General features: G+C 36.9%; 1 protein-coding gene across 1 annotated transcript in view; it reads right to left on the bottom strand.

Annotated features, from left to right (window-relative positions):
• Positions 1–371: 371 nt before the first annotated feature.
• The window catches only part of pappa2 (pappalysin 2), a 60131-nt gene continuing 44880 nt past the window's right edge, over positions 372–15622 (bottom strand). Inside the window, exons 21-23 of the mRNA XM_082172604.1 lie at positions 15401–15472; positions 2460–2558; positions 372–1118 (exon numbers count right to left, since the gene is read on the bottom strand). Of these exons, the coding sequence (XP_082028730.1) occupies positions 1011–1118; positions 2460–2558; positions 15401–15472 (279 nt within the window). The 3' untranslated portion in view covers positions 372–1010. The remainder of the gene's footprint in view (positions 1119–2459; positions 2559–15400; positions 15473–15622) is intronic.

The raw sequence follows: 15622 nt of genomic DNA on the forward strand, positions 1-15622 counted from the left end.
TGATTGGTTGGAGCCAGATCTAAATGCGAGCTTGCAGTTGATTGTAAGAAAAGGGGTGGGATTTAAGAGGACTAAATGACTGGAGAAGTCTTGACATGTCAACAGAGAGTCTGAAGGTAAAAAACATTAAACTTTCATGGATCATTCACAGTAAGATCAATAACGTAATAAAAAATAAAAACAATTCTTTACCATTTAATTTCCTTATATTATTAAAAGAAATTACCCTTAATATATTTAATTTTCAACTTTAATATTCTTGATTTCATATTGTATTTCAGTCTTCATTTTGCACCATTTGATAGTTAAAAATAATTTGAATCTTAAAATTAAATATATCTTATATTTAAATACAAATAATTATATTGCGCACAATAATGGACAATAGACTTTTTAAATCCCACCGAACTTGTCTTTAATAGTGTGTATTTATACTTTATTGATATGACAGTGACACTACACTTTAACAGACTGAAGAGCATACAAAAATAGTATCATATATTTCCATTACAATTGCAATAAATGAACTGTCTTTTCCCAAAGCACACATGCATTTCACTGGTTTTGCATGTAAATGTAGAGGGTATAAAATAAATCCAGAATTCTGAAGATAAGCACTTGTTTATATACCTGTATTAATGACATATAGGTGAAGATAGTTTAAAGAATGTGGCTCACAACAAGCAAAAGTTATTTGTATAAAATATTTATGATTTTTATGCTACACATGAAACAATTTTTGTGTGCTCGATGGTGTACGTAAATGATTGTGGGCTAAAATATTGGTCATATCTACATCTACACCTATGTTAGAGTTTTTGAAAATATATTAGGTAGTATTTTATAGATTAGTATTGAAGAGGATTGTTTTTATGCAATGCTATGGTTTGAATTACTGCCTTTGATCAGCCTCTCTCTCATGTGGCACGAGAAACAACATTCAGGTTATTTGACATTTTCTTTTCAAGCCAGTCTGAGAGCTGTCTGCGCGCTCTCCGCCTTGCTATCATTCACAGCGGTCCTGGCTCCTTTCGCTTGGCTGTGCCCTTGTTCTCTTCGGCTTCGGGGTCACGGCAGGTGCACTCATCGTGATCGCAGTCCACCCCGAACTGAATGACCTGTCAATCAATCAGACACACTTTTACAAACAGCGTCCAAAAAATATTCGGCCACAAACATATACGGTATGTGGGAGCCACACGCAGTCTTTGAACGAGAGATCAAAGTGTGGTTCGGATAATTCGGCTCGAAAATACATCGCAGTAGATCAAAACAATGAGTGTTACCTTTTTCCAGATGTCTGATCGATATCAACTGTTGACCAAATTACTCAAAATGACCAAACCGTTTATTGAAGAAATATGTACAAAAACTTGGAGAATGGCCTGGTCGGGTGTTTATTTTCATAACTAGAAAATCAAGGATTGGGGTTTTTACACTAGAAGGATGTCTAGGATTGATTAAGACAGGATGGTCACGTTCAGGGCTGCAGAGAACAAAAAAAAGAGAGAGAGAAAGCCCGACTGTGAGCAGATGAGAGGAGAGGAGAACACATGTTAAGAAGGAGAACACATGTTAAGAATCAACAGGAGGAGGTTCTTGTCCAGAATTCGTGCCATCACCACAGGTTACAAAATAAACCCAAATTCCCAGCTAAGCGGCCTACTGCAGGAAAAGTAAACATGAAACTAGAGGATAAGCGCTGATTTCACCTGATGTTTATGGGATGCAATTGTCCATTTGTAGTCCAATGGAGACCATTCACTCATTTGTGATGCATTTCTTTGGAACGCTGAAGTTTAGCTTTAGTTTCATGCTAAATAATCATGACAGACGCATTTTAAAATACCCAAATATTTGCTTTTGGATCACCCACACAAAAAAGTGCAAGAGTATCTGAGTATATCATTTTGTTTCCTGTGCATTTGGCAGGTATTTGGATGCTAGAAAATGAGCCACAGAAGGAGGGATGAGAGGAATTTGTTCTTTATTGTCCAACCTTCTTTCTGGCTCTCGTCCTAGACGCTCTTAAACCAGACTGCCCCACCAACGTACTCTGACTTTTCCATGGCCTGCGTAAACAGAAGCATGGCAGCTCCGTCGGACCAACAGTGGCAGGATGCTGTTCCTCACGGTTTATTTCACTTTCTCAGACCCTGCTTGTTTTACAGTTGCCCGTGACCGCTGACACCTGGCCACCTGCTAATAAAAGCTGCTCTATCCAGTCATTTATTTATGACAGACACTTTCCCCGAGCTCATTCTCTCTATGGGAGAACACGCCACCTGAGTGCCTAATGATGTGGGCGACGTTCATGGAAAGGGTTGACAATGTGACGGTACGATATGAGACCGAGATTGGCACTCTGGGAGAGGAATGAGAAAATGACTAAGCAGCATAAGATGGAATGAGGATGAGAGGAATAGCCCTTCAAATGAGCTTTAGAGGATCTGATTTACCTTTCTAGATGAGAGAGTGGATGGACAGCAGTCTCCTCCGTCATATTGGCAGTACGCTCGGTTATTAATGGTGTCGCACCAACCATCTCCTCCGAACGGCTGCAAAACAAAAAAGAAAACTAATTTAAACGAAAAAAAAAACGAAAAAAGGAATGTGTTTATTTAATGTACATTTACAAATAATTTTTTTTGTTGAGATTATTATATTAAAAATTAATTTATCAGTATAGCGCGATATTGGATATTTAATTGTGCATGCTCATTTAAATTATCTTTGCCGTTTTTCATTTTAGAAAAACACTAATAATTTCGGGTAACACTTTAAACTCGGGTTCCATTTGTTAATATCCGTTAATCACATGAACCAACAATGAATAATACTTAGTTAATGTTAATTTAAAGGTTTACTAATATATTATTAAAATCAAACTTTGTATCTGTTAATATTACAGTATTTAATAGACCTGAGCTAATATGAACTAACAATGAACACTTATCTTTTATAACATTAAGAAATATTAATAAATACTCTAACAAATGTGTTGCTCATTTTTAGTTAATTAGTTTAATTAGTAGACTAACATTAACTAATGGGACCTTATAGTAAAGTGTTGCCAATAACACTGTTAAATGTAGTCAAATATAATTGTTCATACTCTTTATTAAAATGTTGTACTGCCTAAATTCACTTGTAGCATTTCAAATCATTGATTTTCTGTTTTATTTGATTTATTTAGAAAACAAATAGTATTCAATTTTGATATGGGTCGTGTCAGTTATCAGTCATAACATGAAAATAATACCAAAAATAGAAGAAAAAAAAAATCTAAAATCATGCTCACATTATACACAATTAATCTAAGAATGAATCATAGTTTCAATAGAATTAATCTTATTCTAACAGGCAAACTATAGCCTTCAATATGCAGAACCTTACAAAACCGTTTACGTGTCCAAAAAACCTAAACAGACTGAACTAGTAAATGTGCCCTTAAAGTTCTTTAAAGGTTCATGCATGAGTTACTTCATTTTACAATGTTCAATTAACAGTTTTCTCTGAACATGAGGCTGTACGGATGTTCCTTGAATCTCAGAGGAATGAAATGCATGAATCATGCCAAAGGGAGTTCTGTATATTTTATGGTAGGTGGCATTTCTCATTTATTCCTTTCAAATAAAATAAAACTGCATCTGTTATTCCAGACAAAACTTCCTAACTTCCTTGTACTTCCTTCAATGTCATTACTTCACCTGTGCGAGAGCATGGATACCTGATTTGCAATGCCCAAGGGAGCGAAGTCCAACCTTCCAGAGTGGACTACAATTATCAAATTTAACATGCATAAACACTTTTAAATGTGTAATAAGGCCTTCCTAACGGAATTTACCTAACCTAAAGGATCTGATGCCAATAACTGGAAAAAAAGAGCAGTCTGCCAAATATACTTTTGGCTCTCTTGTGCTTGTGGAGTCCTTTCATAGAGCCCAGCTTCTACCTGATTCCACATCCCTGTGCAAGAGCAGCTGGCAAGGAGATCTCTGTAGAATTTATCCCTGCTAAACCTACACCCAATCCAAAATGTTTTTCCTGCCGTGGTCCAATTCTCCAAGTCATAAGCAATAGCATTTTTCATTCTTCAGTTTCAAGCTTGTGTACACTTCATTTATTTCTTTATTCTTGTTCTCCATCCATTTTATTACCTTAAGCACATTACACATTTATTGGCAATAACAATTTGAAACTTATCTTACAACCTTGTGTTTAAATGAACGTGCTACATATTACAAGTTAAATATCTGAATTAAAAACAACATTAATAACGCACGTGTTTTAGATTCAGATATTTAAATTGTAATATGTAGCACGTTCATTTAAACACAAGGTTGTAAGATAAGTTTCAAATTGTTATTGGCTGGAAAAAGAAAAATGACCTAATACCTAAACTAAAGAATCGTGTAACAGTAAATGGGAAGGATGTGTGGAATGCATCTGCACCGGCCAGCAAGAGGAAAACTGCCAGTGAATGTTAAACAACGCTGTACTCAACCATCTGAAGCGCTACACAAAATCATCTGACCTAGACCTCGTGTATATCTGGCACAAGACAAAACAATAGTCAGGAAATGTCCAAATCGTGACATGCAGATGACCACAACAATAGACAATATAAAATAAATCATATTTAAGCCTCATGTTGACTTTTTTTCATCATAACTAATCTTGCTAAGTTATTACATTAAACTGACAGCCAAAAAAATCATTCTTTCTGTTTTGGTTTGATGGTTTTAGGTTACCCTTTATTTTATGGTGTCCTTAATACAGTGTAATTACACATAAGTACTGAGTAATAATAAGTAACTACATGCACTTATTGTAGGGTTAGGATTAGGGTTTGGTTTAGGATTAGTTACACGCAATTATGCATCATGACAACTCTCGGAGAGATTGGCATGGTAATGGTAATGTATTTGGTCTTGGTGGAATAGATCTGATACGCTGCTGCTGCTGCAGAGCAAGTACAGAGACTTGCTCCTGCCAATACTTTCACAGAGATTGCTGTAAGCATGTAAGACATGCTGCTGCACATACATGAAATAACCCCTGTACAGCAGATCTATACAGGTGGAGCTGGGGAAGGTGGAGGGTTTCTGAAAGCGCGCTGCAGACTGCTAACAGCAACACTATCGGTATTTAAGTGTTGAGCCGCAGCTCACTGGCCGCTAATGGAACAGCAACCAAACAGCTGCGCTATGTAGATGACGATGCGATCGCAACCAAATTAGTTAAGGACCTATCAGCCTGTGCCATCTAGAGTTTCGTCCCAGAACTTGGTATTTATTATTACTAGGGCTGGGAATCGATTAAAAAAAATTAACTAATTAATTGCACAATTTCTGTAATTAATTGCAATTAATTGCGCTTCCCCCAAGCTTGTAATCATCAATATTTAAACTTAGAATCACCTAATTACACAACACAGGAAAAAAAGGGAACAGAAAATAGCCCTATATTAAAATATTAAACATCAATATATCAATATATTATTCTTTTTCAATAATCAATCAACATAATCAATTTAACAGATTATTATTATTATTATTATTTTATTAATTATTAAAACAAAATATAGTCCTACAAAGCTATTATTACCAGAGCATGTGATCAGAGCAGGTCATTTTACCATTGTTGCCCAGCATGGCTATACCAGCTCAGCAAACAGAAGTCAACAGAGAAATTTCACGTTACTTGAGTGGACTTTACTTTTCCAGTGCTTAGTACATGATTGAAGCCTTTGGGCCGTTAACGACAGAGCCGCCGACACACACACACATACACACACACACACACACACACACACACACATACACGGAACGGAGAGCTCGCCGCTGCTGGGCCATTAACGACAGAGCGAGCCGACACACACACACACACACACACACACGCACGCGCGCGGAGCACAGAGCGCGCCGACCGACACACACACACACACACTCACGCGCGCGGAGCACAGAGCGCGACGCACATACCGAGCGGAAAAGACCCGCTCATGAAAGCTGCCCGAGAATGAAACCTGACCGCCGAACATGGAGGGGCGGGACGGCATATTTCGGCCTTTTTAATAGCAGACGCAACAGGAAATCATTAAAACGAGGCAAAAAAAAAAAGTGCTGCGTCAATTGCGTTATTTTTTTTTAACGCGTTAAACATTTCAAATTAATCGCAAAGATTAACGCGTTAATTCCCCCAGCCCTAATTATTACATTAAAGGGGTGGTATAATGCCCTTTTCACAAGATGTAAAATAAGTCTCTGATGTCCCCAGAGTGTGTGTGTGAAGTTTTAGCTCAAAATACCCCACAGATATTTTTATACAGCATGTTAAAACTGTCACTTTTTGAGGGTGAGCAAAAACGCACAGTATTTTGTGTGTCTGTTCCTTTAAATGCAAATGAGCTGCTGCTCCCGGCACAGGGGGCGGAGCTTCAAGAACTTGTGTCATTTTACCTCACACACACATGCACTGGAAATTTCAAAAACTTTTAGCCTTTTATGTTCAAACAGGAGTCAGACAATGATGGAGAGACTCAAGAAGAAGTGACAACATGTAGAAGCAACAGGACATTTCTGAATGGTTAGTTCATGAATTTATGTAGCTTATGTGTAGTTATCTTCTAGTCATTGATTAGCATTATTCTGTCATGATAATCTATAAATCGTGTTCCTGGGGGTGGGGTTTATGTACATTTTAGGGTTTGTGATGTCACTAACCCGGGAGGAAGCTTGTGTAGTCCCTTCCAGCCGTTTGTTGTAGTCCTTAAAAAGCAATTTCTTTAAAATCAAATATCTCCCTTTGCTTTGAACTTTGAGCATTGTAACTTTGCAGATGTTGTTTATGCTCAAACAGCAACATTACACACTAACTAAAGTTAGAAAAGTCAAAATCATATTCAACCACCCCTTTAACTACATGTAAGATGTGTAACAAGGACACTGTAAAATAAAGTGTTGCCTAGTTTTATTTTAGGCATAAGGACCTGCGGTGCAATTTGTTAGGTGTTTTCCTCAATGTTTCAAGACTTAATAGTAAAGATACCATGACCCTACTGTAATCCGATGATGAATATATGAAGAGTTCAGATGCAAAAGCCTCTAAATGCCATCTGAAATTTTCTTATAGAATGATCATTTTTATCAAGCTTGTATATTTAAGTTCAGTAATTTCACTTAAATGACAATTAATAGGTAATCTCCATTCCCATTTGAGTGAAATTATTGAATTTAAATATACGAGCTTGATAAAAATGATCATTCTATAAGAAAATTTCAGATGGCATTTAGAGGCTTTTGCATCTGAACTCTTCATATATTTATCTCAGATAGCCTACTGCTCAGTGTAAGTTCAAGCTGTCTACTTTGAGGTATCTATCCTAAAATTCTTTTTCCTGGCCTCCTCTCAAAGAGGGTTTTTTTGGAGGCAACCCTGCTATGTTTTTGGGCAGTATCCAAAGCTTGATTTAGATTACAGAAATTTATTGAAAATGAAACCCTCTATGAGTCACTTAAAAAGATGTATTTTCAAAAAACACAATTAACCCCTAGCAACAGTTTCTGGAATGAGAGTTCGCAATCTGAGACACTGGAGAACAACGGAACAAAATCTTATCTGAAGCAAACAATAAAGGTGTATTTTCACCTTACATGACGTCGGGAGACATGAAATCCCTAAACATCCCATGGGAGCAAAGGATGACACGCTCCACAGGTTGCCTGACTGACTGACCACATCTAATGCTAAGAGAAAGATAGAATAAACAAAAACTCCATGGCAACAACATGTTTTCATGGACAACAATGTTTTGAGGCCCCATGTTAGTGCTGGCATCTCACTTTACTGAAGTATGCACCCCTTGATTGGCTCTCTCCAGAGTTCCCAAAAGACTACTAATTATGTTCCCCTCCATTTCATTTCTAATGTAAACTTTTCCCTTTTTGTTTTTAAATGCAAGCTGAAAAACAAATTTTAGGTAACACATCACAACAGTGAAAGGGTGAATGAAGTGTATGTGTGGTGTGTGTGGTGTGCGTGGTGTGCGTGTGTGTTGTCAAATTTTCATATAAAATTAAGATGAAGAAACCCAGTGCATGCCCTGAGAGGAATCAGATGACCATTCTTTTAACCATATTTGCAGCAAGGAATGTGAACAGTGGTTCTTCATAAACCTGTGGCATCATCTGTAAAGTTTCTCAAATGGAGCCACACAAAAAGGGGAAAATGTTGACTCCAATGCTGGTTTAATGCGAAAAAAATTGTGCTTGACAGTAGTAGAGAGAGAGAGAGAGAGAGAGAGAGAGAGAGAGAAACAAAACAAAGACCCTAATAGTCCACAGCTCAGAAGATCATTGATGAAATCAAACGCATACATAATACAAGGGACCCACATACAAGGGTCAAATCAAGACCAAACAACTACAAACAAACAGAGGGATTTCACAGACATGACTTAGATTAAGCCAGGATTAGGCATTAGTTCAATTAGGACATTCAAGTAGCTTTTATAAACGTTCCTTAGAAAGAAACATTATTGGTGTGCGTCTTGAGACAAAACAATGGCACTGACATATTTTAAGATATGTCAGTGCAAGTTGCTTTCAGTTAAAACAGCTCAAATATGCATTTTAGTCTGAGACTAGGCTTAAGCCATGTCTGTGAAACCAGGGAAAAGAAAACTTTCTGTTAGCATTCTCATTCATCTAAAAAAAAAAGGAAAAAAAATTCCTCCAGAACCATGACTTACAAGAGCAGACTAAATGTCTACCTATGATTGGCCTTGTTGGTTCAAAATAAAATATTAATCATGACACATAATCTAAAGCATAACCTGAGCCGACCTCTTCACTTATCATCAGCCTAAAATGAGAAAGACCTACTGGATGTGGTGCAGAGCAACTGGAACATGTGCTGTGGTATAATTTATATTGAGTCTCCAATATAAAAGCAACTGTTTTGCTTGGTAACAAATGAGGGCAAGAGGAGATGAGAGGGTCTGGCAGATATGAGGGGTATTTGAATATCATAAAACATCTAGATGTGTTCCAAAGTAGAATGAATAGATCATAAAACCTGTCAACTTTACTCTGAAACTATATTAAAAATGATAAACTCTGATGTCCGTGGAAAAAGAAAACCTTTGACATGCTGCCGATGATAAAATGAGATAATAAATATATATATATATATATATATATATATATATATATATATATATATATATATATTACATGGCTTGGTTGAATTCTAATGTAGAATGCGGTCTGTTATTTCTTGATAACATACCGCTGCTAAGCATAACACACCGTTTCCATGAAAAACAAAGCGTTGCTATGGACGCAGGATTCTAACCGTAGAGACAGAAGGGACTATTTTCTTTAGTGGAAGCAATACAATTGTTTTAAATCAATAAACTCCTTTTTAAATCAATATTTTGTGTCAAATTATTGATTTATTTGGTAGGTAGCCATGTAATAAGCGGGATAATGTAGAGCGAGGCGGTTGTTATAGCCAATACAACAGGCTCTGCTTCGCGTCGGGGTCCTGATCAGCCTGTCGGGGTTGTATTCGCTATAACAACCGCCTTGCTCTACATTATCCCTTACACACATATATATATATATATATATATATATATATATATATATATATATTTATATATGCTGCTAAGATGGACTGATGAAAGACCTTCATTCTGTGCTGAATTGTGTGTTTGTGTGATCCACAAGTATATTGATTTGAAAGAGATTGAACAAGGCTGGGCGTTATAGACCCAGTGCAGCTCATTCACAGTCATTAAACATTCATGCACTGCATCTTTCAGGTCCTTCTAATTTAAACTGTTAGGCATTTATTTGTTATGTGCATGAAACTACTTCTGATTATAAAATAAGTGAATTTTCTTTTCACTCACACTGAAACATTTAGTTTGATCATAACTAGGATTGAGAGCCATAGAATCAGTACACAACAGTTCTTTCTGGTTCTCGAATCTGATTGGCTGAGAGCCTTATCCAGCATTGCAATATTCACACACTATCAGAACTGGAACCGTTTCACCGTTTGTATCACTCCCCTTGTCATGGCAGTCGAGCAAATCCACCATATTTAAAAAAAAATACTACTGATGTTGTGTCACGAAATGTAGTTTTAAATGTAGTTTTTTAGGCGAGAATATAGTTATTTAGACCTCAAATATTTTACTCATATAATCATTGTGCCTATTTTACAATCCGTTCAGACGAGTGATACTGCTCATACATACATACATATACATATACATATACATATATATATGAAGAGTTCAGATGCAAAAGCCTCTAAATGCCATCTGAAATTTGCTTATAGAATGATCATTTTTATCAAGCTCCTATATTTAAATTCAATAATTTCACTTAAATGGCAATGAAGATTACCTATTAATTGTCATTTAAGTGAAATTACTGAACTTAAATACACAAGCTTGATAAAAATGATCATTCTATAAGAAAATTTCAGATGGCATTTAGAGGCTTTTGCATCTGAACTCTTCATATATATATATATATATATATATGTGTGTGTGTGTGTGTGTGTGTGTGTGTGTGTGTGTGTGTGTGTGTGTGTGTGTGTGTGTATATATGTATGTATGTATATCACTAACATTTGAATGGCATACTGTTCTAAACACTGCCCCACCCTTTCACTTTCAAGACATGGAGCTAAAAATCCAGAGAGAATTTCAGTAAACAGTCATCCATTATTTTCAAAATGCACGACTGTTAATTTCAACACTCTTTTCACTTCCAGGCTTCACATGACTCTGCTGCGTTATTTCTGTTGACTTTTAGCGAAGCCTGGTATGTTACTTTCGACACATATCATTTGTGATTATTTTACAACTGGCTTAATGCATCCATCAGTTCCATGACATCCTTTAAATTCCCTCTGTCCAACTGACCTGCACACACACCGATAAGATCATTCATTTGCTTTGGCACTAAGATTGTCGACAAAGTCTGATGAGTTAGTGCTTGGGGTGAATTTAAACAGGATTCTGTGAATTGCGGGAAGGACTCTGGAGGAACAGAAACCGGAATAATATGTTTTATGATCATGTATATACCACATTTTACAGTGGCAATGAGATTTTCATTCGGTTTTATTTTTGCGATAAAAGGAGCACCGGTAAGAATCAATCTGTCAGCATGCTGTGGGAAGATGTGGCACGCAGTCCATCAACCATTGCGGTAAATGTTTCTCTTGGCCACGGGAAATGTTCAAGATGTCTCCATATTAGAGTGGATGGTGTCGGAAATCTCTGACAGCAAAATGCCTCATTGCTGATGTAAATGTAAACTCGGGAATGTGTAAACCAAGAAATACACAGACAAAATAAAAATAGAAAACAAAATGATTCTATTTCTTGACCCTTTGGACTAGGTTCATCACAAGCGACCTCAAGTATTGCTCTCTAGCTCTAAATTCCTGTGGGCGTAAATGGCTTCAGCCAAAGTCACTCATGAGACATATTGCAAACTACTAGCTTGACATATTATGCTTTATTTATACATGCTTTAAAAAAATAAAATTCAATGGATCACAGGAATTGATTTGCAAGTTCCATTTTTGGTCAAACGACCCTGTTAATAGACGTATATATGGTTATGACTACAGAGATAGTGAATAGCAAAACAGGTTCCCCCCGTGCATTGGACCTCCATGACACAATAATTGGAAACTAAAACTAAAATAATCAACACCGTCATCATTCATCACTGATTATGGTGCTCTCTGCTCCTCCTGGACCACCTCAATGCTCTGCTGGTGGTTATCTGTCAGAGGGCTCTTTCCTCTCTAGATCTGACAGGGAACAGATGTGAACTCTGCTGTTTGTTTCTACATCTTCCATTAAACACCAACATGCTGCTGGTGTACACTACAAATCAGAATTATAATACAATTCTTTCTTCATTGTTTTTCACCCTAATATTATTTCAAACCCACATGCTGTAATTCTTAATCAGTGGTATTTAAAAAACAATTGCCACACAAAATATTCAGCATGGTTTTGTGTGCAGAACAAAATGTAAGATGTTTTCACTAAAAATCTTCCCTTTTTGTTGTAGTTTGCACATCAAATATGGCATTGGATGTCACTGGTTCTTCTCATTTATCTGTTTTTTAACCAAGTATCATTGGTCACATATAATATTACTATAATAGTCATTATATAGCAATAATTTGTATATTATATATACTGTATATATCCTTGAAGGATCTGCACCTAATTACTTGGTGCCAGATACCACAGGACACATTTAGGACAAGATTTAATAACAGCTTCCGCCAGCACGAACCTTATTTTGCCATTAAAAATGTACTGTCAGGATTTACTAAAGACACGCAGTGAAAATTGTGCGCTGAAAAGGCGTAGACACACTTACTTTTGTGGCTGACCTTATTGCATATCGTCACCTTCCTAAAATAATTGGCTAAGTCATTTTTTGACAAAAAATATTTTTTTTCATAAGTCATCTCCTCATGATGCTGGCCACCTCTGGTAAAATCCCCACATCCTCAGTTGAACAGATCATGCAGTTCTACCCCTGTAGTATAATGGCCTATGTCAAGAGTGTGACTTAGGCCATTTTATTTGGCCTAAGTCAAAAGATTTTACAAGCAATTTAAAAATGTTAAAAGGCAATTTTACAAGCTTTTCAAGATGGGAGCTGCATCAAGAAGAACGAACCTCTGAAGTTATTTTTCATTTTTTTTGTGTTTTCTGAGAAACCTGAAAAATGACTTAGGCAATTATTTTAGGAAGGTGACGATATTCAATTATTGGTTCCGTTTTTTGTGTTTTCTGAGAAACCTGAAAAAATTACTTAGGCAATTATTTTAGGAAGGTGACGATATGGATTTGTAGGAGTTTTCCTTTAAGTCACAACATTAATGGGAGGAGAGTATTAATGAATCATGCATGGTGATTTACTAAGGTTTGCGCGAGTCAATTTTAAAAATTGTAAAAACAATTTCATTAGAAAAAAGTATTTAAAATGTATGTAAAAATCGTTTGTAACATTATGGGCCCTATCTTGCACCCAGCGCAATTGACTTTGTACACCGATGCATGTATCATTCCTATTTTGCACCCGCGCAAAGCGGACTTTTCCCTCCACAGAAGCACGTCGGTTAACTAAGAAATACACTTGCGCTCCCGGGGGCGGTTCAGCGCAAAGAGGAGGCGTGTTCCGGCGCAAACGTTCCTTCATGCTATTTTGCAGGTTTAGAAAACAATTGCGCCACTAACCAGGAAAAAATAGTTTAAAGTCAGTGGCGCGTTGCACATGTTATTCATATGCTATTTTAAGGGCGCATGCTTGGCCATAATCAATGTAGCGTGTGCACAACGCGCATACACTTTGATTCTCTCATCTACACAGAAGCAGCAGTTTTCATTTTTGCAAATCATACATTATTACGATAGATAGATAGATAGATAGATAGATAGATAGATAGATAGATAGATAGATAGATAGATAGATAGATAGATAGATAGATAGATAGATAGATAGATAGACAATTTATTATAAAAGCATACATCTAACTTACACATTTACCCAAATTATCATACGCCTGTTTAACCGAAGTTAATTTGGGTGGGTTTCTCCATCCCCAATGTCCCTGACGAGAACGTCGGTCTCCTCGGCTGTGAACCGCTGCTGGCGCGCGTCTGGCAAATCCGCCGTTATAATAGGAATCCGCTTTAGAACAAGCGCGCCTGCTCTTAAAGGGATACTTTACCGTTTTTTCATATTAAACTATGTTATTCCCTTAACTAAGACGAGTTGATACATACCTCTCTCGTCTCAGTGCGTGCACTAAATCCCTCTGTCTTGCGGCGAAACTTTGTTAGCCCAGTTCATTTAATATGGGCCAAGCAGAGAAGCTACCAAACACCTCCACGTTTTCCCTATTTAAATACAGTTACTCGCGAAGTGTAACTCGACCTAGGACGGTGACACAAAACAAAACGTTGCGCTTTTCTAAGCGTGTAAAATGGATAACTATTTTGTATGGCGGAATACCATAGCAAGTGCTTGTAAGCACTTCGACTTGGCGCAGTAATATCTTCACTAGAGGGAGCGGGGGCCGGTGAGAGGATTTTTCCACGAGTGAAGATATTACTGCGCCAAGTCGAAGTGCTTACAAGCACTTGCTATGGTATTCCGCCATACAAAATAGTTATCCATTTTACACGCTTAGAAAAGCGCAACGTTTTGTTTTGTGTCACCGTTCTAGGTCGAGTTACACTTCGCGAGTAACTGTATTTAAATAGGGAAAACGTGGAGGTGTTTGGTAGCTTCTCTGCTTGGCCCATATTAAATGAACTGGGCTAACAAAGTTTCGCCGCAAGACAGAGGGATTAAGTGCACGCACTGAGACGAGAGAGGTATGTATCAACTCGTCTTAGTTAAGGGAATAACATAGTTTAATATGAAAAAACGGTAAAGTATCCCTTTAAAGGGAATGTGAGATGTCGCTCTGATTGGTTTATTTCACGTTACGCCCAAACCACACCTATGAATAATGAAGCTACTTCAGACCAACAGATTTTAGATTTGCACCGGGCGCAAGAGTCATTTATCCCGCCGGGAAAATAGCAACAGCGCCCAAGACCCGCCCACAAAGTTACTTGCGCTTTGCGCTTGACACTTGCGTTTCAGATCGTTAAAATAGGGCCCTATATCTTTACTTTACTCACTTTTGATCAATTTAATATGTTCTTCCATTTTATTGTCAAAAAAAAAAGTCTTACTGACCCCTAAAAAAAAACACTTGGAAAGAAATATGTTTGAGTACATTTTTTAAAATGTATCCAAGTCACAAACTTCATTAATTTAAATGGTATACTTTACTTAACACCTCTTCACCCTTTTACTTTAAAATAAATTGCTTGACCACTGGTAGAGCTAAAATTTTGGAAAAACATTCCACTGTTAATTTCAAAACTATTTTAACTTCTATACTTCTATAATTGTCTAGACGACAATTGCATGAATACAGAAGACTTGAAACATAGTGCTAAAGTCATATAGACTACTTTGATGGTGCTTGTATTCTTTGTTTTTAACTTTTTTGAAGCTTTTGGTCACTATAAACTGTTGCTATATGGAAAAGCTGTTAAAAGCTGTTCGTGAACATCTGTTAAAACTCTCCTTTTGTGTTCTACTGAAAAAAAGCCTATGATATGAGGGTGACAGAAGCATTTAGAATATAGAAAACATCTAGAATAATTTGCATGTTGTATAAAATCACATTAGCTCACAGACTCTGTTGACTCTTTTGAGTGATACTGTTCTTGTACACCTCTGACAGAAAGACTTCACGTCATATAATTGTCACTCACCTCACAGGACTGAATACAGTGGATCTGTGCTGGATTCGGATGCCACTTCAACATGCCAGTACAGACAATACTCTTTAAAAGGAAGAGAAATAGAGGAGTAAGGGAAGGAAGGGCAAGGACAGAGTTAACTTACTGCATTGTAATTGAACTGCGTTGAACCAAAAATTTACTGATTTATTACTATTGATTGAGTTCTTGTAACATGTATTTTTTAAAGAGGAC

The sequence above is a fragment of the Leuciscus leuciscus genome (assembly GCF_965113295.1).
Source record: "Leuciscus leuciscus genome assembly, chromosome: 6".
Lineage (NCBI taxonomy): Eukaryota > Metazoa > Chordata > Actinopteri > Cypriniformes > Leuciscidae > Leuciscus > Leuciscus leuciscus.